A 25,194-nucleotide genomic window follows, 5' to 3' on the forward strand; every position below is an offset into this window, starting at 1 on the left:
ATCACCTTCAACAGCTTATATTTTATTACTATAAAGAACACATTTTTTCTAAGCGAGATACAAGAACTGCTTCTTACCACGTTGGGATTAAAGGGAGGTGTGAGCTTCTTAGCATTCAGATCACCCCAGCTAATTGGTGAGAAGAACACATGGTTCTTGAGTTCCGTCTACAAATCAAATAAAGATGTGTTACAAATCACTTGTTTTTGCTATCTTAAATTCTGATCAAGCCAGAGTGCCTGATTAAGCCACACATGTTAACTTACAAAGTCATCTTTTGCACCAAGTCGTTTGGTCCTGTCTTTCTGTAGGAGACCTTCCAAAAGGTGTCTGGCAGAGTTGGAAATGTTTGGCTTCAGCTGCAGGGGCTTATTCAGAATGTTGTCGTACATCTCAGCAGTGTTCCGGCTGTAGAATGGAGGCTGTAAAACAAAAATGACATTAGCACAACACTGCTTGAACCACAACTGTACACTGCAAATACCCATAGAAGACAAAAAGCATTCGTCCATTTACACTTCAGGTGGAGACAATACATATGAAATCTAAAATATGTGCAATTATAGTTTGCCATCTCTATGCATTCATTGTAAGGTTGTAGCAACTTACCAATCCATACAGCATCTCATACAGTACTGCACCGAGACACCACCAGTCAACTGTTCGGTCATAGGGCTGCTTGTGCAAAACTTCAGGGGCCAAATACTGTAAGAGAAAACAGTGTTGGTTAGTTTGTGTTTAAATAAAGACATGCTGTTGCAAAAGGAAACCCAATTTAGATGGCTCAATTACAGGAGTGTACAGAAGCATCACACACGCTTATCAAGTGGAATCTCTCCTACCTCTGGTGTTCCGCAGAATGTAGATGTGGTGCCGTTGGGTTCAATATTTTCCTTGCACAGGCCAAAGTCCGTCAACACAATGTGTCCTTGAGAATCAAGCAGTATGTTTTCAGGCTTCAGGTCTCTGCAAATAAATAAATTACAATAAAATGCAATTCTCACAATTTTGCAATGTAATTAAGAAATTATTATTACATTTTTTGGGGATATACAACAGACTAGATTACATGCAGTCATTATGAATCTGCCCCTCACCTGTAAACAATGTTTAAAGAGTGCAGGTAGCCAAGTGCACTAGCAATCTCTGCAGTGTAAAACCGGGCTCTGGGCTCCAGGAAGCAGCGTTCTCGCTGGAGATGATAAAACAGCTGGGAGAAAAACGAGAAAGCAAACAGTTATACTCTGTGCCAACAGTGGTTAACAATGCAATTAATTAGCATTATCAATACTAACTGCTCAAACAATTGCAGGAAATAACCCACTGATCCACTTGGAACTTTTGCACTTGGCAGCCAGTGTGGAGATGCTAATTCTAGTTTAACAACCTCCACCCCCTCTCTCCCCATATCCTGCAGTGAACTTCCTTTAAAAGAGAAATTAATCTCTGCAATGCCATAGCTAGTCATGACAGGATTTCCTGTCTTGTGTTCTACGGTTTCTTACCTCTCCCCCATTGATATAGTCCAAGACAAAGTACAGTTTGTCTGCTGTCTGGAAGGAATAATGGAGCCCAACCAGGAAAGGGTGTTTCACATTCTTTAGAAGGACATTGCGCTCGGACATGATGTGCTTCTCCTGAATGAAAAAGACAAAGAATATTTAACTATTTTTATTTAAAAGCTTGCAAAGGGCACCTACACCTGAACAGTTTTCTCTGTGTTTTTATTAAAATGTGAAGGTGAAAAAAAGTAATATATTCACCTCTTTTTTCTTAAGGATTGCTTTCTTCTGCAAGACCTTAACTGCATAGAATTTCTCATCATTCTTGTGCCTTGCTAGGAGAACCTTTCCAAAGCTGCCCTTGCCAATTACTTTTAAGAAGTTGAAGTCAGATGGGTTAGCTTGGGGGTTGGAGGATGGCCCAAGGTTAATCTGCTGAGAAGGGCTAGGCTGCAATACAATACAAGAGAAAAAATGAATACATTAAATTATTGGGCCTTGATAGTTGTGGTTTTTAAAATTAAGAAGAAAAAAAAAAAAAAGTTACCGGAGGTGATGGGTTGTCGTTCATGGGTTCAGGTTCTTGTGGTGGGTTGGGGTTAAGAATAGACTGGACCTCGGGGCTGTAAAAGAAAAAAAAAAATGTTGGACATACATTAGTGAAACACACACTGCACACAAACTCTCTCCCTCCACTTTGGGAGCTGACAAGATTGTTTTGAGCCTGCTTCTACAGACAGCTAGACACCACACTGACTTTGTTTAACTTGTGTCTAGCTAACAATGGTATAGTCAAATAGCTGTTATTCTGAGCCAGCATCAAAGGCAAACGGTTTCTCCAACAACAAATCAACAATCAGAAGGATTATTATTCCACAGGCCAGCCCAACAGTAACTGCTAATTGCATCCTCGGGATAAGTTAAGGGCAAAAGAAAATAATAATAATAATAATAATAATAATAATAATAATAATAATAATAATAATAATAATACTTACTGCTTGCAGGGGTAGGAGTTTGTAGCAAGTTTCTGAATAAAGTCATTCAGACCCATCCTTCTTTGTTTCATAAAAGCTAGAAAAAAAGATAAATAAATAAATAAAACAAACATCACGTTTTTTTGTTTGTTTTAAAATAAAAATATGGTCAGGTAATGCAATGTTATCACAACTTCTGTTTAAACAAATACGCACCGATAAGTACTACAACCATTCCCCTCATTTTTGTGTAAGTTAAAGCCGATCCAGCAGAATCTGTTTTAATTGTCATTGCTAAATGTATCTGCAGGAGAGTGCCACAAGAGTATCCCAAAGCTCTTGCCCTGTTTAAAACTATCCTCTATCTGCTTGAAGGCGTCTCTCCCGGTACTTATACCAGGTTTGGGAGGAGGAATGCGAACAATGCGATCTCGTGGTTGAGTAAATTTCCTGGGCGGTTCCTTAACTCAACATTTAAACAGCTCCGCCTCGAAGCTCCTCTGTGTGTGTGTGTGTGTGTGTGTGTGTGTGTGTGTGTGTGTGTGTGTGTGTGTGTGTGTGTGTGTGTGTGTGTGTGTGTGTGTCACATAAGGAAGGAGAGTTATGTATATCCTTTTAGACAGACAAGACTTTCTAAACTATTGTTCAAAGTTGGAGTTCACCTTGCAAAACTTGCTCTCAAACTCAAACAAAATGTTCCTTTGCATTTGAATTGAGAGAAACTAATCAAATACAAACATGAGCGTGTATGCAGGAAAAGTAAAGCACTCGACTTACAATAAATAAATAAATAAAAATCTTTTATAAATTTTGGTCTGCCTGGAATAATTGTGTAGGCTTGTCCTGTAATATAATCTTATACAGAATTTATATGTCACAAATGCTAACTTATATTGATGGGTTCATTCTAAAACAGAGCTAATAAATAGCCTAAACGCGAAATCAAAAGTAAGATTTAGTTATTATATTTTACCGATGAGTTAATAACATTGATATCAAATGGTTTATTGTTTAACTCCATATGCTGTTAAGACCTGAAATAATAAACAAACCACATCGACTCAGAAAAGCGTCTAAATTGCTGCCATTTACGTTATATTAGTGATGTCATCACAGATATATGAACTTACCTTGTCATTTTAGATATATAATGATCAGATTCCTTTATGCCATACAGCCTATTATATCAGCTTCCAGTGACTGCAATAGTATGTCACATTCTGTGACAACTCTGAGAACAACAATTCAATAAAAGAGATGACCGTGTCTGACGTTCATCTCCTGATACGAAGTGGGAGTTTGTTTGTTCCTTGGACTCTGATGGCTCTGCGTATCAAAAGTGCCTTCCGACAGCCTGAAACTCGCTGTCTACGTCCGAAACTTATCCCGGACCTTGTTTCCATCATAACATAAAAAACACGTTTCTGAAGTTAGCGAGGTCATTTTAATGCAGCCTAATTTTGCATGTATGTTCTATATTAATTAAATTCTAGTTTCTGGTTGATATTTGATCCCAAAATGAAAAATAAATGAATACATATACATATAGAAATACATAAATATATAAACATGTGTATTTATTTATTTTTCATTTTGGCATAAAATATCCTCCATACCCGGTTGCACTTTATGAAAAGTAATAATCGTGGCAATGCATACCCCCTCAGGGTGCTTGACTCTAAATCCTCGAACTTCATCACATAAATACAATATCGTAGCCTTCTGCATTTGATATGTTCGTAGCACTTGTTCTTCTGCAAGATCCAAACAGGTGGTTCCTTTTAGACGGAACCTGTTTGAAAAAAGGATCCAATTTAGACGGAAAATCTCCTTCCGACCACATCTGAACCCTTTTGATTTTTGCAAGGGGGTATGTTAATTTGGTAACATCCTCATACTGTCAGAATTTGGTTTTTTCGACTGTTCTCATCCTTCCTGGCCATTTATTTATGTATTTATTTATTTTTGCTTGGAACATGAAACACAGTCGGAAAGTTAAAACCCCGCTACAAAAACCATTCGCGACGGTCGTAAAAGCTTTGATATTCAGGTTCTGTGTGCCCATACAGTGTTCCAATTCTAGAACGACACAGACTAGACATGATAATCTGACAGAAAGCTAAAGCCTTCTTAACATTTAAACTGGTATACTGAGCTAACTTTTCCATAGCAACATGACTTTTGCAATGCTTTTTTAACAAACAGATTCTTCCCAATAACTTTGACTAATTAAAAAAGATGCTATTATTCACGAATAGCCTATAATTCAGTATTTGCTTGTATAGCCTACAATCGTCCATGGTGGTTAATAAAGTCAAGGGTCTGATTTAAACGACTACTTGTTATGAAAACACCAGCAACGTGTCATACTATATCCATCTTGACTTCATAGTCTATAGAGTTGAAGGGCAGTTAAATATTGAATTTACCAGACTGAAGTACCAATGAACTTGCACACCAAACCCCATCCCAATCACTTTCCGTAATCTCAATGATACTTTTAAAGCCTACAGAATCCATTCCCAGACTGCATTAAATTGAGTGGCCGCTAAGGGGGTTTAGAGTGCTGCAACTAAAGAAATGCCAAAGCTGCTACATTTTAATTTCATACCTTGTACATTCTGAATTTGGAAACATTGTAAGCAGTTCATACTGAATTGTTTTCAAAATTCAAATCTGTTCGTCATGACATAAGAAAATTAATAATAACATGCAAACATGCATGTAATAGTGCTTCCTAAAACGGTTAAACTAGTCCCCCTCCCACCACGTGTACTTAAGGCACCCTCTCCTCCACACACAAAAGCCGAGGAAATTTTACAGGAAAGAAGTTCGGCATTCTAGAACAGCCAGGCTCGGCCAACTGTTCCCGGTTTAACTTTGAAAACAGTGCAACTTATACACCAAAAGAGTCGCCAACCCACTCCTAATTTTAAATAAACGACCATAAGCTCTATAGTAGCCTTGTAAAAAATAATCATAAGCAAACGTTTATGACTGAAAATATGCAGAATTAACATCAATTACAAAAAAAGCCTCCACTGCCTTGTATTAAAAACTAACCTTTTAATTCTGCTTTATTTCTCATTCTAGTACCAGTATTTGTTCTCAGCCTGCAGCAGGGTGTTCTTTTTCCTTTGAAAGCTGAAGTTGTAAAGAGCCTTTGCTTGTGCTGGAACTAAATATAAACGTCAAAACCCATATTTGCACAGATAACAATAAAGTCTAAACCAGGTCAACGCACACAAACACCCATGGTAGGTGTTTATATTATTACACCACTTATCAGCAAGTGGATAAAAAGCTCAGAATCATTCACACCCTCTATCTTTGACCTTCACTCAGTAGAAAGGTCCGCATCCCAAGGCCACGTGCAGTGCAGTCAGAATTTGTACGGCAGAAAAATAAAAGACCGCTGTTTTGTTTTGATTTTTTAAATGTATATATTACTTTTAAACTATTTACAGACGGAAGGTAAAGTTAACTCACATATAAATGACACAGCTGGAGTCTTGAAATACCTTTCACCTGGGCCGCGCTGTAGACAGACTCTTTTATGCCTGTCCGGAACTTAAGGTTTTGTTTTGCGTGTTGGTAGTGAAGAATTTCTTAGCATTTTGTCTTCTCACACTCACTGCCGGATACCTTAGTGAGGGGAGGAGGCGCCCCGTGTATAGTTCTGGCACCGACACGTTTTGTACAGGAAAGGAGTCTGCCCGTGAGTTATTACTTTTAAAAAAAGTCAGGCACCCTTTGGTTACGTTATTTTGACTTTAGCTCTCATCATACATTATGCATGGTTGCCGTGAACCCTAACATAAACAAACGCGTGGACTCTCCTGTTTAACGTTTTTATTCTGCCATTCAACTCAACGAGTTTCATCTGTGCACATCCCACTGCTGAGCAAAGCTAGACATAATTAAATGCATTTTTAAGCAATGCATACACATATGTATAGTATTTTATAGACAGCTGCAATAGGCATTGCAGTCAGCAGGGTTTTTTTTTTTTTAGTTTTCTAATAAAATAGTACAATTACAAACCTAAGTGAAAACTAACTATATATAAACTAAAGCTCATTATATCTTTACATATAAAAAAGGCCTAAACTGATCTGCATGTAACTGTGGGTAATTAAGTCCTTAAACAATCTCCTCTGAAAGCAAGTTTCTCCTTTTTCCCAATACTGTACTTGCTTCCGGGTCCTTTCCCATTGTTTCAAAGTAAAACATACTGAATATGTATATATATATATATTTTTTTTAAATGCATTTCTTCTCTGTAGTCATCTGGGGACATACAGTCACTCCAATCAAGTTAGTACCTACTTTATCAGGCAGTTTACCCCTTAACAGGTTTTATTTTCTCAATGCAAATGAGTGAGAGAGGCCCCTTAAATAAACAGAAACCCATCTTAAGTATCTACACAGTGTCCTGTTGGTGACTGGTTAATTCAAGTTGTTTTTGAAGATCATGCAGCTATTGTATAAATATGTATGTGATGCAACAATTTGATTACACCTTTCTGTCAGTCCGTTAAAATAAAAATAAATATTTTTTATTCTCCAGTCCCTTTATATGTATAGAGACCTGTTGTTAACAACGTGTTATCTTACCACTTATAGTGTGAAGTAGGTAAGTATGATATGTTTTGGCCTTGTGAACCTGGAACTACAAAGATAGCTTCCAGAGATTATTCCCCCAAGCCACGGTCTCAGTTGAGATCAGTTTTTAAAGAATAATTTCAACTTACCAAAAGACATTGACAAAAGCAGTATTATGATTAGACACTCTTTAGATCATTAATATGCATTTCTAGATTTAGGTTGCAAATAAACTGTATTACTTTATTATAATGCTAAATATAAAAGTGGGCTTCCATATTCCCCTCATGATAAGTCATTCTTTATTTTTTTTGTGATCAAATGTTTATTGGGGAAAATACAAAAACATATCAGTTTAAATACAATAATTCCCCAAATTTTACACCCCCCCCCCCCCTCCACAAAAACCACCCCCCACAAAGGACCTCCCTAACCAATATCAGTCAGATAAAACTGAAGAAAGATTAATCAAGGATCTAATGGAGTCTGCAGCCGATCTCCAGGCCTGCACAGTCCTCTCCCTAGCGCCATGGACCCGATCAGTAGAAAGTTCCATATAAATTATATCATGAAAGGCAAGGGTCCATTGACTGTAGGGGAGGGAACGAAGAGCTATCATTTTTTTAGCAGCTGTGAGCCCAGCCAACCAGATCAGTTTCTGCTGTAATGATAGACTGAGGGATGAGTCATCATTCAGTGATAATATCTTAGCAGAGCAAGTGATATTCTTCAGTGGACAGAGATGAAGAGACCTAATCCCAAAACACAGCCACAACAGGACAATCCCAGACCATATGTAAAAATGAGCCAACAGTACCTAGGGGACAGTATGCACATGCAGGGGTAGGGATGAGTTTCATTTGGTAGTGTCTGCGAGGAGTTAAATAAGTTCTATGAAGATAATTAAAATGAATCAGCTGATGGTTTGGATTTTTGGAAGCAGAGCTTAGATGATCCTAAATAGTTTCCCTGTAGATTCCTTCATTTTCAATCAATAGATCCCTATCCAGATAGTGTTTAACCACCAAAGGTTTATATGATGACTTAAGGAAATGAATATACCAGCCCTTTTCCCAAGTGGTGCATCCGGTAAAGGCACTCCACGTGGAGTGCAGGATGCGCCTTATAGCCTGGACGTCGCTGGTTCAAGTCCAGGCTATTCCACTGCCGACCGTGGACGATCGCTCCCAGGGGGCAGTGTACAATTGGCTGAGTGCCTCCCGGGGGGGGGGGGGGGGGGGCTGTGTTGTCCTCTGACACTGTAGCTCTGGGTGGCTGCATGGTGGGCCTGCAGTGTGTAAAACAAGCAGTCGGCTGACGGCACACGCTTCAAAGGACAGCGTGTGTTTGTCTTCGCCGCTCCCGAGTCAGCGTGGGGGTGGTGGCGGTGAGCTGAGCCTAAAAATAATTGGCTATTCCAAATTGGGGAGAAAATGATAAAAACAATTGGTGACTACTAAAAACTTATTATATTGTGGCCAAATGTTCACTTAAAGAGTAAGTGGCAGGGTTTCGAAAAATATAATGTTATTCATCCCCACATTGTAACGTTGGGTAGACTGGTGTCGGTGAGGATCGCAGGCCGGAGGTAAGTAAAGGGAGCCTGTCAATGGATTTGGGTACAAACAGCACATTTATTAGGCAGTTGTAGGATTCAAACCATACATAGCCAGGTCCCACGTCTCCTTTCCAATAACATACATGCATATCACAGGGTCAGGCGCTTTACCAATAAACCCATGTTATTCTGGATTATCCTCAAGATACAGCCACATTGCTCTAAGCTCTCCATGCTCCTCCCATGCTCTCACTAGCTAGTTGTGCAAATGCACATTAGGGAGTGATGTCACCACCCAGTATCAGAGCTAATGACGCACCTTAAATACATACAAATCCTTAAAAAGGTTAATTACAATGTGTTGTTACAACTGTTTAAATAACGTACCTGGAATTTTCCTTTTCATTGTTAACATCCTGACAACTTTTTATACTTATAACTGTAAACTATGCTCCAAAGCTCTTTTCAAAATGGCTGCTCTAGTGCACTGAGGTATGAGATCTGTCTGCTATATCACTGCATAACAAGTGCTCTGGCTTTTCTGTTCCGTACCACATCATGGATCATTATTGCTGTGTTACCTGTTTGACAATGTGGGCAATAATCCTTATCAGTGTCTAAGCGGACATTTTGAAAAGAGCTTTGAAACAGACTTTAAAGTTATACGTGTAAAAACTTGTCAGGATATTAACAATGAAAAGAAAAATGACAGGTATGTTATTTAAACAGTTGTATCAACACGTAGAGATGTATAACACAATATATTTTTTGGAATCCTGCTACTCACTCTTTAATGTCTCAACAATATATACCCAATTCCCTAATGATAGGATGCACTGTTGGAAATGGCAACACTTCCTTCTAGAGTATTCGAGTAACAGGGACATGTGAATACCAGCACTATTGGCAGTAATCATTGGAGAAACACTTTTTTTTGGGGGGGGGGGGGGGGAATGAAGAACAAATATATGACCCTTTTTATCTGCAATGGTAGTAAATGGATAATATTTAGGGTGCCACTGCACTTACGGGACGTCTTGCTTATTAACATTTCTTGCCTGTTTTGAAGTTGAGACGATTATCAATTCAGGGATACAAAGAAATTAAGTTAAAAAGAGTTAATTGGTTATAAATATTTTGGGAAACGACTGGACTTGTGAGATGGCCTTCTCATTAAAATGTCTGACTTTTTTTAAAGAGGCATTAAATCATAACCTCTGTAACTTTTAGAACTTAGTCAACAGGATAAAGCTTTAAACACAGGTACTTCTTTCATAGCATAACACTGTTAAACTGGAAAAAAAGCAAACTAGATTCATTACTAATCAAGTCATTAAACAACTTCCACATATCCTAGCCCCCTAACTGAGCATTCAGTATGTAGAGGCTTTAGCATAACTACAGTCCAGAGTACTATTTACAGTAGTGCAGTGTATTAAATACTTCAAAAGAATGATATGTTGCTTTCCTGCTGTTTTCCCAATTAAATTAATTTCTTGCCCAGACTTTTATAGTTACGTCTTTGAACAGAAAAGCTCAGCTTTCCAGAGGCACAGACATTTTCAGATGAACTTAGTTAGGATGAACACCTTACAATCCCTAAAGAGTCTTCTCATAATGTAATGAATGGTGGGAAAACTTTTCTGACATAATAAAAACATTACATAATAAGGATTAATATTTAGTGTTGCCAAAATTCTTACACGTGTTTACTATTTACATTCTGTCAGGGGAGTGTGCAGGAACATACTGTAAATGTGACCGCTATTGGGGGGGCACATTAAACACTATATATGTGTGTGTGTGTGTGTGTTGATATGGTTATATGAATAAATAGCATTACACTTACTCGCCATTTCAATGAAAGTCCATACGCTGTGGAGCTTTTTAACACTGAAACATCTTTCTGCAGTTGCAACTGTGACAGGTAGCATGGCCAAAAGCACCAGTAGGTTCAATACATCAGGATACAGAAGTCCCAGGTCGTGTTCTTTACAGACCTTCATGAGTTCTGGCAAAGACATTGCATTGTCCGATTCCCGAGTGTTAAAATAGGCTCAATGTGGTGTACAAATAAATCGTACTGCGTTTCAGGAACTCTGCATTAAAATTCTTGAATCAGCTTCACAAGTGCTTTCCTACAAGTGCAGCTGGACGCAAACATTAAGTGGATACACATGCCAGTCCTTAACTGCACTTTATGAGGAAATATGTTCAGTTTGTGAGTGTCAGTGACAGAAAGTGCAAACACAGCACATTGATAAGCAGAAATCAATATTTTGGAGATGATTACTGCTTCCCCCCCGTACACTCCCCTGACGGCTTTGTCCCAGGCTAGATCTTTATACTATTCTAACCTGATTGAAAAAAAATACAAATAATCCTAGATTTCTTTTTGCATCTATAGATAAATTAGTAAATCCACCTTGTATTACTTCTACCTCTAATATTGGTTCAATTTTTAGTTGCACTGAGTTTTTAAAATTCTTTCAAAATAAAATTCTTGACATTATGAGACCAGCCACTTGTGCCCTTGATCCTATTTCTACTAAACTGTTAAACTATGTATTTAGTGTTCCAAATACAATCATTTTAACAATTATAAATGAATCGCTTTCATCTGGTATAGTTCCCTCTGCACTTAAGGTTGCAGTGGTCAAACCGCTGCTTAAAAATAGTAATTTGGATCCTACAGTTATTAACAACTATAGGCCAATTTCCAATCTTCCATTTTTAGCCAAGGTCTTGGAGAAAGTTGTTGCCAATCAATTACTCAATTTTTTTAGCTTGTAATGCTTTATTTGAGAAATTTCAGTCTGGATTTCGATCTGCACATAGCACTGAGACGGCTCTTGTTAGGGTAGTAAATGATCTTTTGATAAGCTCTGACTCTGGCTTTCCTTCAATTTGAATTCTTCTTGATCTTAGTGCTGCCTTTCACAATGTGAACCATTCCATTCTATTAAATCGGCTTGGGAGTTTAGTGGGTTTGGCAGGTGGTGTCCATTCTTGATTTAGGTCTTATCTTTCTGATAGGTTTCAGTACGTTTCTGTCGGGGAGATGATTTGTCAGAGGTTGTCTGTGGTGTTCCTCAGGGTTCTATTTTAGGTCCCCTGTTGTTTTCATTATATATGTTGCCATTAGCTGTACTTGTCTTTCAATCCAGACAATCCCTCTACTGGGGCGTTATTAGCTGGTCATGCTTGTCGGTTCACAGCACCAATTCAAAAATGTTGATTTATATAAAATAGATCTTAGCAGCCTTTCCTCAGAACTAAAACTTGAAGCAAGAAATTTGGGGGTCATTTTTGATCCTGTTCTATCATTTGAGTCCCATATTAGGAAAACTACTAAAGCATCTTTTATCATTTCAGAAATATTGCTAAACTTAGATCTATTATTTTTGTATCTGATGCTGAGAGGCTAAGGAAAGTATTTTGTTTCTCGCTTGCAGCTTGTTCAGAATGCTGCTGCAAGAATTCTAACTAAAACCAGAAAAGAGGAACATCTTACTCCTGTCTTGGCCTCCTTACACTGGCTTCCTGTGCAGTTTCAAATTGATTTTAAGATTTTATTTTTAACTTATAAAGCTCTTAATGGATTAGCACCCAGTTATTTACAAGAGTTGTTGATCCCATACATTCCTAAACTGAATCTTAGATCTTAGGATGCAGGGCTTTTGGTTATTCCAAGGGTAAATACAAATAGTATTGGAGGAAGGGCCTTTTTTTTTATAAGGCTCCTACATTATAGAACGCTCTGCCTTTTTTTGTCAGAGAAGCTAGGAGTCTTGCTGTTTTTAAGTCAAGATTGAAGACATTTATATATACAGGCCTTTTTATTATTACTGTTTTTTTTTTAATATACATGCTTGGAAATGTATTTACTTTTATTTAAAACAGTATTTTTATTATAATCTTTTTTATGTTATTTTACTGTTTTATTATGCTGTGTGTATTATGTTTTCTGTAAAGCACATTGGGGTCTATGACGTAAGGTGCTATAAATGAAATAAATAAATAAAATTTGCTAGAACAAAAAATATGGATCCTGAAATATTCTGCCTTGTTTTAAAAAATGGACAGTACAGCCATGGTTCAGTCCCACAACTCCATCAATGGGATCTGTTGCCTTAATGTATGGGAATTCATTAGAAACATATGGCTGATATGAAACCGTAGGATCTTGAACTGGACAAACAAGAGGACACTCGCTCGCTTATTCACTTGTTGCAAAAGTGGCTACAAACTGCAGTAAAAGTAAATAGTAATGTTTGTAAAACCATGGTGTATTTTGGGGGGCTGGAGCCTGGACTCCTCCCCTGAGTCATCCCGCTAAAATACCTAGCTACATTTCGAACTACATTTCATTTTCCATTCTCTTGCTTAAATCTATTCATTTGCACCCAAGCCAGTCTCCTCCTTCGGATAGCAAAGCTTGCTCCCAACTTATCGAAGGTAATCCTTAGCCCGCTTTATGTGTTGTATCTTTATTCTCTTTTCCAGCGCTTTTGTTCTCCCTGCATGGATCGTGAGGCTCTGACCTCTCTCAATTAGACGTCTCAGTAAGCCAGGGAGATCTCAACCACAGTTCGTCCTCTATCCTTCCTTAGTTTCCCCTTGGGGGAAGTCCTCGCTTCCCAGCCTTGGAGGTCGATCGGTTCGACCTCACCTCAGCAATGGCGGTTGTCCAAGAAGTCAAGGGGAAACCCCTATTCTGTTGCTAAAGTCACAAGCACTTTGTCTTTATTCTAGTAGTCCCTTACGCAGGCCTGGCTCCTGCCTCGTGAAAGCTATGTATTATCTTTGCAGCTAATATAGTCATTTTAAAATATGACAGTCATCTTTTAGCCAAGGAACTCCATTCCTTAGTGGAACTCAATCCTGGCTTTTGTTTCTAAAACATACAGTTAGCTCTCATTCATCTTCACAGATACAGTATGAAATAATGGAATGTGTTTTGCCCTACTGTTACAATTATCTTTTGGAGATGTGAATTTGGCATCAAAATCAACATGACAACATTTACATTTCTTGTTTTTCTGCTAGACTACTTTTTATCAACATGAAATACTGTAAAATTTGCCCCCTGTTGGAAATCATTATACAGAGATTAGAGTAGAAACAAATTGAAACCCAATCAGATCTTTAGATATAGGGGGAAAAGCATGACCGAACATTTATACATGGTTTTACACCTTTGGGGCAATAAATGCACATCATTTAATACACTGGGGTTGCACAATTTACTGTAATGTATAATCTTTTTAAATCAACCATCCATTTTTCCTACTAACAGAAACTAAAAAGTTCTATTGTTAAATAATTGCATGCCCTGGGTGCGTTGTGAAGCACAAGGCAAAGCCACTATGCACATTTACTTTACATTTGTATTAGATAGTTTTTAAAGATGGGTTTATTTTCAACAGTTCTAGGAAACCGATTCAGGTTTGCACACCTGCACAGAACAAAAGATAAACTGTTCAACACAAAGCAAACTATTTCAAAGTGGCATGTTTGTTACAGACGAAAGGTGTTTTGCACATGTTGTTACACACTGAATTGTAATTTCAAAAGGACATAAATAGAAGCAACAAACCCCACTTTACCTAATCCACCATGCGAAGACCAATAATCACATCTGAGTGATGATTACATGTATCTTTCAATGAGGTCATATCGTCAAAAAAACAAAGAAACAATATCCTTCGGCTGTGATTGTCAACTGGATGGGAAGTTTTGCTTTATACTGAGAACAGCAAATGAGTTTAAGTGGGTAAACACGGATATCTTAGTCATAACTTCTTTAAGTTTGTTTGTCATGATTATAGGCCAGTAAGGGATATAGAAAACAATGCAATAAACAGAGGGGTAAAGAAAGAGCCATTGTAGCCCTGTTTATAATCTTACTGCAGATGCAATCGGTAAAACTGGGAAAATGGCCACTGCCAGTAATTCTAACAAACAACAAATCTCTGAGGACATCCCAGTCATTCATTCAAGTCTATTCATGCCTTCAGACAACAAATGCTTAGGAATGCTGTGACGATGACTTTCCTAGCCCTGTTTTCCTAAAACTCTGCTGAAGTGTTCAGCTGATATGGTTCAAAAGGGAGTAGCTGAACTACACTACTACAAACTTTTTTTCACCACCGTCTGATATAATTAGGTGTAGGCCTTTTAGAAACAGCAGTTTGGCTGTAATAAGAAGATAAACGTTTAGCAGCAACATAACACCATTCATGGCATGAATTATGTCTAAAGTTACTGAAAGTTATACTGAGAACATCAGCTTTGCTACAGAGTGCACCATATTAATTGTGCCATAATTACCAAATCATTGTTGTTCCAGGGCAAAGGCTATAACCTTTGGGCTTGTAATAGCTGCTCTGTTCTGTTTTTGTGTGTATAAATTGAGACGTACTGTGTCTGGACTAGCCACTTGCCTGTGTTTTCAATTACTTTTTTGAATGTTAGCACAATAGCTTAGCATTTTTGCTATAGAAGGGCGTGTGGTATGTCTGAAAGTTCTTTGAATTTCGTTATGTAACAGGAAAATAAGCTGGTTCATAAAGCAATTAGTGATGTATGCTTTGATTGGATTCCCCGTAGTACTGGTAATAAATACACAACCTTACTGTCAAGAAATGTCTAAGGCCCTGTCCACACTACATAACCGATCTCGAGAATTGTACTCAAAAACATTTTAATTAATCCAGCTCAAAGCATCCACACTAAAGTACCGTTTCATGTTTAGTCGGGCTTATTGCTTACAAACACTATTCAAATAATTTGGTTACAGTTCCTAGCAGCGCAATGGACTGGGGGGTCATAATACGATAGTATCCCACCATGCAAATGTGGAGTCCATGCCCTGGAAGAGGGGGAGTTTCCATGTGTGTTCTAATTTCTCGAGACATTGTGCTCGTACTCGTGCCAAATGAAAAATGACACTGTACATTTCGGGTTTCCATTGGCTCTGTTTATTTTACTCGAGAAGACACTATTTTCACCTGACGTCATGCAGATACAGGGGAAAGGAGGAGGTCGATATGCAAATTAGCCATGCATAGCGTTCTCGTGCTGTTTTCACAGACAGCTCTGGAAAATGTGGTTTCCATGCACAGTACATGAGAGAATCTCACCTAGAAATCCATGTTTGTCAGATGACATCTTGTTTGAGTGAGACTTTAAAGCACCGTGTTAAGCTCATGTAATAGCTGTGATTTTGTAAATGCCTCATGCCTGGCTGTTTAATAATGTGTTTTACTGTTGTTGCCAAAATTGTTTTTCAAATGTCCATTGGTGGGGTGGCATATCGTTAACAGTGAATAACATTTCAACTAATTTATCACACGACTTATTAATTAAAGAAAAAAAGAAAATAATTAACCAGGAGGTATATAATGAAACTGTCCAACCCAGCTATTGAAGATCACCATGGCTGAAAACATGTGGAGACGTAGGATTATAGAGATCTGTGCCAGACACCTTCCACGTAGGCTCCCAAGGCTGTCTGGTTTGGGAGCAGTGGACGTTTTGTAAAATGCGGGTTTCCATGTGAAAATGGGCGTGGATTTCCCGTGTTTTATGTCATGCTCACGAGTAAATTAGATTTATCCTCTCCTAAACCTGTGGTAAACTTTTATCAAAGTTTCTAAAATCACCCTTAACCTAATTTGCTTTCAGATCGTGTTTTTATTTGAATACAGCTTGTAAATGCTCTTAAAGGTGTTATTGCCAAGGTTTTCAAATTAATTTGCCTACCTCTCAATAGCTTCAGCACCATCATCACTGCTTCCCTCTTTGTAAATTTGAAAAAGCTCTGATATAAGTAACACCCACCTTTCCAGGAACAATACTGAAGACAGCAGCACTCAATTCCATGTTTATTATTAGTATACTCTGACTTTAAGAGCATGTTGCTCTGGAAGGGCTGTTTATACTCTTTTGAAACAAGATATGACAATAGATAGGTGGCTTTCAGTATAAAATTATTTTTTATATTGTAAGAGAATAATAAAAACACCAATGAAGGGAAGGGTTAAATGCAATGGTGCATGCTTGAGATTGGCAGAGTTTGTTCTCTTGTTTTTCTTGTGTGAGAAACATGAACCAGCAAGAAGGGCACAATAGTAATTAAGAAGTCAAAACAAATGTGACCAAAACTATAATTAAGTTTTGTTATTTAACTGAAACCGTTTAACAGAATTTTCTTTTTTTTTTATGTTTCTGATCTTACCTGGGTCGTTAGCACAGCAGTAACTTCTCTCCCTGGATGGGTTAACTTGGCAGTAAAGGTCCATTGCCTGAAAAAAATGTGTGACAATATCAGGATTGGAATTTCATTCCTTGACACAGTTGTGTTAAATGCCTAATTATGCAGCGAGTGAAATATATAGGCTTACTGTAATTAAAAAGTACTAAGAGACTATTGTGAAAAAAAATAATAGCATAATTAAAGCGTAATTAAAAGCAGATTATCATGTTTTCAACGGCAGTGGATTAGATAGAGGTTTTTCTATGAGCAAAATGTAACCCTCTCCACTTAATAGTTCACACACCCTAGTCTGTGTAAGTCGCCTTGGATAAAGGTGTCTGCTAAATAAACAAAATAATAAGAATGTACTCAGAGAAATAAAATTGAATGTTAGGTTCAGGGTCAGAGGCAAGAGCTGTTCAACTCCAGTCCTCAAGGGCTGTTCAACTCCAGTCCTCAAGGGCTGTTCAACTCCAGTCCTCAAGGGCCCAGAAGTTCTAGTTCCAACCAGTAATACAAAAAAAAAAAGGTAGAAAAAAGTCTGTCAATATGTCTGTTTAAAAATAAAAACTGAAAATGCAGCCTGAAACAAGCGTCCGTCTTTTGTTTTAATACTGCAGAATATCTTGTGATTGAGAGCGTAAAGTTATGGGTAAAAACCTTGTTTGTGGAACCTTTAAAAAAAATGCAACGTGAATATCAAATGCACTGAGACTGCGATTTGCAACCATGAAATACCGTTTTATACTTGTGATTACACTTTAAAATAAGTGTCAGTACTTCTTATTGATTTTAACAGATGTAGGCATCAATTTATATTAAATTCTGCATACACCATAGGTTCTGCAATTCACTGCATTCTAAGGTTCAAAGAAGCGTGTGACTCACTTTCGCTCAAGGCATATAGAATATTACAAACCACCATCATGCATTCCTGTGCTCATTCGCCTGACATTAGCAATATTCTGACAAAGACGTGTCAGCCTAGTCCATGTGTCTTCACTTACACATACATGTAACTGTCACAAGAAATATGACATGCGCTCATTGACTGGCAAAGGAGGAGATTACATAAGAGAACCGGTTTGTATATTTACTAGCAGTCAAAGTAATGATTCAGCTGTTGAGATTTGACAGGAGCTACATTCTTCAGACAAGAGCAAAAGATGAACCCGACTATCTTATACTTCAAGTTTTTACTCCTATGAAGTCCTGAGTTCACATTTATACCACTACATGTGCTCCTACTACTTCCCCTAGTAAATTACAGTAAATACCTGTATAAAAGCTGCAAATCCAAGCTACAAACAACCCACAAACCTGCTGCAGTGCTATCTGTAATCAGATATCCATGTTAACCAGGAGTTTATTCTGTTCTGCTGCTACTTGCTTAAATATCAGGATCAAGATCATCACAGAAAGAGACACGTTATGACAGAAAGAGACAAGTAAACAACTAGGGCTATTACTTTTCCCCCACCACACTCTTAAACTAATCAACAAGAAAACAAGACATATTGCCCTGCCGGAACACACTTCCATCATTATTAAAACTCATGTTGAAATATTCTAAAATGCCCTTTTTACATATAAAAAAGTCCAAGACTTTCAGACTCCATTCAACAGTGTCATACACTACAGATACACTAAATGATATGCAAGCCTTACTTATGTCATAAGGTGTGGTAGTATCCTACTGGGAGTCAATACTCATGATCGTTTTTTACACAGAACACATCATGGGGCTAATTAAGTGCTCCATGTGAAATACAATCTGAGCAGTTAAGCAAAATATCAATTTTCATCAATCCGTGACTTAAGAAATAAAATAGACACAGGTCACATATTAACCATGGACAAAGGAGACAAAGAGTTTACATTGCCAGCTCTGGGTTTTGATTTAATCATTGCTCAAGACAAGATTAAACATTCATGAAATGGCATGTGCTGAATTATTTCATGGCTGTGAGTGTGTGAGTGTGTGAGTGTGTGTGGGTGTGGTGGTGGGGGGGGGGTAGGGGGGCAGTACTACTTGGTCCTGCTCACTGCACATTTATAAGCTCAAACTGCATTTTTCATTAGCAAAAAGTGAATTGAATTAAATAATGACCTGGATTTTAAATCTTATTATTAAGCGATAGAGCGTACTGCTGCGGGCTCTACCGTGTGGTAGATGACCGTGACTGGAGTTGTGTCCTGAGCCGTAGGCGAGGGCGCTAACGAAAGTCAAGGTCATCTACCACGCGGTACAGAATGCATCGAGAGGGCTCTGTCGCTATTAGAAAACGATTTATTTATCTATTTTGTCTTTTTTTTTTTTTTAAACTTTAAAACCTATATGTACCTTGAACTTCTGATATTTGGCCGGGTAACCTTCCGCTGAGGAAAATAGTCCCTAACAATTAGAATAGAAAAAGACAAAGACATACACGTAGAGAAAACATTTTTTTATTATTATTATTTAGCTAACATATTTATTTATTGGGGTCTTACTCTTCTTATTATAATTTATCTGGACATTGCCAGATAAATTAACTGTACAATTACGGAATAGCCTGTGTAGTATAGAGTCGTACTCAAAAGAACTGAAACAGGGTTGGCAATTTGACTGGCTGGTTTTGAGGCACGGTGTTATTTGGATGCAGCTGATGACAGAATTGTTGACCAATAGTGTCTTTTTCTGTTGATTTGCTGTCCAGTAGCTGCGAATTGAGCCTTCATTACGGTATCCTCACAGACATGATTTCCCTTGTCTCTAGATCAGCGTCAGAAAGTAACTTAACAGTAATTGCTCTTATACAGTCATACTGACCATTTAGTTTGTTGTCTTGTTCTTATTTCATTTTTTTTTGCCGTTCCAAGTTTTTTTTTTTTTTTTAAGTCGTTGCCAATTTTTTTTTTTTTATTATTTTCTCCCCAATTTTAAATGGCCAATTATTTTTAGGCTCAGCTCACCGCTACTACCCCTGCGCTGACTCGGGAGGGCAAAGACGAACACACACTGTCCTCCGAAGCGTGTGCCGTCAGCTGGCCGCTTTTTTTCACACTGCGGACTCACCATGCAGCCACTCAAGAGCTACAGCGTCGGAGGACAACGCAGCTCTTGGGCAGCTTACATGCCCGCAGGCGCCCGGCCAGACTACAGGGGTCGCTGGTGCGGTGAGCCGAGGACACCCTGGCCGACCTAACCCCCCTCCCCCGGGCAGCGCTCGTCCTCGGTCAGCAAAGGAATAGCCTGGACACGAACTCGTGACGTCCAGACTATAGGGCACATGTTCCTGTATGTTGATATGTCTTTCTTTATTAGTTTTAGTGCTGGGGATTTGTTTTGTTGTTGTAGATGTTTGGCAGCTGGATTGTTTGTAGTCGGTGAGGATGGCAAATTTACCCACCCCAGTATTAATATCTTTCCAAATAAATCAAAATTGACATTCATGTTATCAGTGTTTAAGTAGCTTTTTATGTTATCAGATTAGTTGTTGAATGTTAAGGGAAAAAAGCTGGTATTTATGCTCAGATTGATTTAAAATTTAATTCACAGTTAAGCACGTCAACGTTCCAGCAGGGATCTATGCAAAATAGCAGCCCGCTAGATCTGGAAGCCGATTGGCTGTTCGCACTCAGTCGCTTTCTATTTATTTATTTATTTATTTCTTAGCAGAAGCCCTTATCGAGGGTGACTTCCAGTTGTTACAAAATATCACATTATAGAATATCACAGTACAGATTATAAAGTACAGTAAAATCAGTAGAAAATAAGATCAATTTCAAATAAGAGCAAAATAAGGAAAAACAGTAAATAATTACATTTAAGAGCGAGTTCGACTAAGAGCAGTTAAACTTATAGTAAAAATATTTCCTTATACGAGTAAGTCCATTTAGAGCACATAGTAAGTACAATAGAGGATAAGAACGATTTCAAACTAGAGCAATTACAAAAAAACTTGAATACGGATACCTATAAGTGTAAAATCAAGTATAAGATACAGGAAGTAGTTATAATTAAGAGCAGTAGTTGAATACGGCACGGTATGGAGCAGTTCAGTGCGAGTACAAGCTGATGCTTGTTGGGTGCCATATAGTCCAGTATAGTCGAGACTTGTGAGGTTTACAGATGCTGTCTGAAATAATCATATCATTCATTAAACATTTTTTTGTTTACATTGCATTGGTCAAGGACATAACTTACTGTATAGTACTGCTACAAATGGCTCACAAACTGTTATCAGCAACACACTTTCTTTTCCAACAACCTGACAGATGGCAAGTATGACACCCTGTGCCCATAAAGCATGCAGAGCAGATGCAAGCCAAGATTTAATGCATAACCAGGGTAAGAAGCTTTTACCTCTGACAGCTATACAGGCCACCAACTATGCAGAGTCAGGAACGTACCAAGTTATTTGGCATCTCAAATAGAGTTCAGAAATCTAAAAGAGATTAAAAAGCCTTAAATGTCTTCATGTTCTTGCTGGAATAATGAGTTTTAGACTCCTTCAAGCTTAGCATCATGTTCTCTTAAAATGCTAATTCTCCCAGGCCCTATGTGCAAATATAGCTTTAGATACTGAAAACTACTGTTAAAAAAAAAGAAAGCAGTGGTTTATTGTCTGTAATTCTCTAATTACTGTCTTGAATGTTTCAGTCCAGAAAAGCTTAAAGCCATAGTATTTATCACATGCTTATTAAGAGATAGGGATGGAACATTCCTCAGCACAAACAGAGGGTTGTCATTTATAAACAAAGAGTAACATAATTTTAATGGTATAAAACCAGCAATATCCCCTCTGATTTTCAAATGTTACTTCTGTAAAGTAAATTGTTTTTTGCACTTGATTATAATGAGTTCTTTGCTCTCAGAAAATGTTTGATATTGCGGTGATTAAATCTTCCAATAATTGTGAAAATAGGGTATTCAGGATAATGCCAGATTGCTCTTGAACCAAGAATAATGCGCGGCAATCTGATTCAAACATTCAATATTTGAAAAAGGTATTGACAATTTCGACCCAGGGGACTTTTTCGACCTGAAAAAAGAAGCAAGGACCAGGGGGTCACAAATGAAGATTAGATAAAGGGGCATTCAGAACAGAAAATAGGAGGCATGTTTTTACACAGAGAATTGTGGGAGTCTGGAACCAATTCCCCAGTAATGTTGTTGAAGCTGACACCCTGGGATCCTTCAAGAAGCTGCTTGATGAGATTCTGGGATCAATAAGCTACTAACAACCAAACGAGCAAGATGGGCTGAATGGCCTCCTCTCGTTTGTAACCTTTCTTATGTTCTTATAACTATAAAACCAAAGACTATATATAAAGTTATAAGAACTTTAAATCTACATTTCACTGAACAGTTCTGCCCCCTCACACAAAGCTGTTTAAATGAAAACCAAATAGAGAGCATATGACCATTAGGGAATTTGCCAGATAAAAAATAAAATGGGCTGTTGCCACTGAAATGTTAACATTAAAAAGGTTGTGGCACGTCTTACACACTTAATAATACTGTTAGTTTTCGTGCTGCCAAATTTCCTGGTCTAACCTTGGCCCTCATTGCTTTATTTTCCATTACCGTGGTCTATTATCATGCCCGTATAATGTTAGACTTTAGTTTCTCTATCTGGAGTCAATTGTATAAGTAAGTTATCTCCATAAGCACCATAGAGCTGTTCAGAATTGTATTAAAAATGTAACTTAATATTAATTTTTGTTGCATACTTAAAAAAAAAAAAAACATTTGGCAAGTTTCAGCTGCGTCATAGGTCATTAACTGTAGTTTTAGTTTACATTATAGATGTTTCTAAGCCATGCATGCACTACCCTGTATGGTTTTAAACATAATACTGTAGACTGGGAACTAGGGGAAAAAAAACTATTGGAACTAATACACATAAGAATATATAAATCCCCAACTGTAGAAATGGTTTTGTTTGTGAGAGCTCTGGAGTTCACATTAACATATTGCTTTGTTAAAAGGGATTTATGAGAGGCTGTAAGGAATTTGGCAAATGTGTTGTTAAATGTTTCATACAAATGGTACATTTATAAACAAAAGGGAGAGTAAAACACACATGCATAAAGGGTTATGTCAGCAGTGACAAAATATGGTGCAAAAACAAAAGCAAAGTTGAAAAAACAAACAAATATACTGAAAAGGGAAAAAAAAGGTTTGAAAGCATGTTGAGGTCTCTAGGTTTTCCTCAAGAGATATCCGAGCAACAATCTGACAAATGCATTCCTCTTTTGCCTTTGTAGATGTAATATGATTTTTTCTCAAAAGGTTATTTCTACTCGTTATATTCTTTCCAATTTTATTGTAACACTACTATTGACAAATTTGGCACTGTGGCACTAGATTCTAGCTCCAGGGTTCCTAATAGAACACCAGCAACATTACATTCTGGCACCAGTAGACATGTTTAATCATTATATATAACATGATGCTGCCACCACCATGCTTGACAGTTGGGATAGTGTTAACTGGGTGATGAGCAGTGTTGGGCTTGTGCCAGACGTAACGCTTGGAATTTAGACTGAAATGTTCAATCTTTGTCTCGTCTCACCACAAAACCTTTTTCCACATGTCTGCAGTATCATCTAAATGTTTTTTCGCAAACTCAATATGTGCTTTAAGATGAGGCTTTTTGAGTAATGTCTTCTTTCTTGCCACCCGTCCATACAGGACAGCTTTGTGTAGGGACCGGCTTATTGTTGATGTGTGAACACTGACTCCCATTTCAGACACAGATCTTTGCAGATTTCTCAAGGTCATTGTTAGCTTCTGAGTGACATCCCGAACCAGTTGCTGCTTGCCCGGGTGCTCAGTTTGGGAGGGCGACCTGATCTGGGTAGTATGATGCATCTTCCACTTCTTAATGATGGACTTCACTGTGTTGAGAGGGATAATCAGCCCCTTTGAATTTTTTTGTACCCTTCTCCTGCTCTGTGCCTCTCTACCACTTTATCACAGACTTGTTTTGAACGCCCGTTGGTATTCATGGTTGCTTTTTTGGATCAATATGTGAGTTGCAGCTTGAAAGCCTTTATATACCTGAGGGAAATTATCTACAAGTTAAACCACTTTGAGTACACACAGGCTGATCCCAGGGTGTCACACATAGACAATGCACATAATGCAGAACTCTCTTCAAAGCAAAATAATACTTAGAAGTGATACAATATAAATGAGGCTAAGGATATGTAAAAAGTACGGCAGGATATCCCCTTTTTGAAAGAACAACAACAACCTATGCAAACAACCTGATCCAACTGCTTGAAACTCATCACCTATTCCCTCTGTTCATGGCAATGACTCCCCCCTCCCGTTTAAAGATGTAGCATTGGCATTGGTCATTACTGAAAGCTCTGAAGTACCATTTGCTTCAAAATGAAATGAGGCAGGCTGCTTTTTGAGAGCATGTTCTCCCTTGCTTAGCAATTAATAAGAGGCTCACTTTGACTGCATTTACATAATCATGAATGTGTTATTAATTATATAAAGCATCTAAAATGTGTTAAAGAATGTTACAAACAAGCAATTAAAAAGAAACTTTATAATTACTTTATAACATGACATGAAGGTTTACATTAGTAATGTATACTGTAATGGTTTTGCAATACACTGTTGACAATTGTCAAAACCATTAATACAAAAGTTTAATTTGTGGATCCTTAAACTGTAATGTTACAGAAAGACATTTTCATATTCTATCTGTACTTTGGCTTCCCAGTATAATTCTGGTATTAAATGTCTTTATAAATACATTTTTAACCAACACCTCTATTTGCATCATCACAGAAGTCTTGCTTGAAAATTTACATACATATATATGTACATACATACATACATACATACAGTACATGAATGGCCTCACCGCCACTCTCCCCTTGTCACTTTTACTTTATACTGTACTTTAAAAACAGCATGTCAGCACATCTGTTCCACCATCTGCCAGATGAACATTCAACACTAAATGCGAAGCATAAGGATCATTTTGGTGGTGGTAACAAAAATTGCAAGAATCAGGACTTTATAACCACCCTGTACAAATAAAGTTAGAATATACAAATGTAGAAAGTGAATACCTTGTGTGTAGGGTCTTTTTAAAAAAAAAAAAAAAAAAGCAAAGAGACCTCATCTGGGTGAGAGAACTACAAAGCTACATCTCTTAACAGGCATTCTATGCACAAACAGATACACAAAGCTCTCAGGAACAGCTACGACAAGAGGTGTTGTTTAAAGAAAAAGGTGCTGAAGAGTAAGATGCAATTTTGACAATGTCTGTTATTGGT

The 25,194-nt window shown here is 37.7% G+C and overlaps 1 protein-coding gene across 5 annotated transcripts in view; it reads right to left on the minus strand.

The window, feature by feature from the left end:
• The window catches only part of LOC117403374 (serine/threonine-protein kinase Sgk1), a 50,361-nt gene that overhangs the window by 1,373 nt on the left and 23,794 nt on the right, over positions 1-25,194 (minus strand). Inside the window, exons 4-13 of one of the 5 annotated variants that reach the window (XM_059024176.1) lie at positions 16,885-16,951; positions 2,501-2,576; positions 2,050-2,125; positions 1,764-1,952; positions 1,506-1,637; positions 1,098-1,210; positions 843-966; positions 610-705; positions 267-422; positions 78-167 (exon numbers count right to left, since the gene is read on the minus strand). In XM_059024176.1, coding sequence (XP_058880159.1) covers positions 78-167; positions 267-422; positions 610-705; positions 843-966; positions 1,098-1,210; positions 1,506-1,637; positions 1,764-1,952; positions 2,050-2,125; positions 2,501-2,576; positions 16,885-16,951 — 1,119 coding nt within the window. Of the gene's footprint in view, positions 1-77; positions 168-266; positions 423-609; positions 706-842; positions 967-1,097; positions 1,211-1,505; positions 1,638-1,763; positions 1,953-2,049; positions 2,126-2,500; positions 2,577-2,695; positions 2,936-3,609; positions 4,059-5,542; positions 5,740-5,968; positions 6,264-16,884; positions 16,952-25,194 lie in introns of those variants that run through there. The other 4 variants (XM_034005484.3, XM_034005481.3, XM_034005482.3 and 1 more) reach the window with 4 other exon arrangements.

This window comes from Acipenser ruthenus, chromosome 5 (assembly GCF_902713425.1).
Source record: "Acipenser ruthenus chromosome 5, fAciRut3.2 maternal haplotype, whole genome shotgun sequence".
Taxonomy (NCBI): Eukaryota; Metazoa; Chordata; class Actinopteri; order Acipenseriformes; family Acipenseridae; genus Acipenser; species Acipenser ruthenus.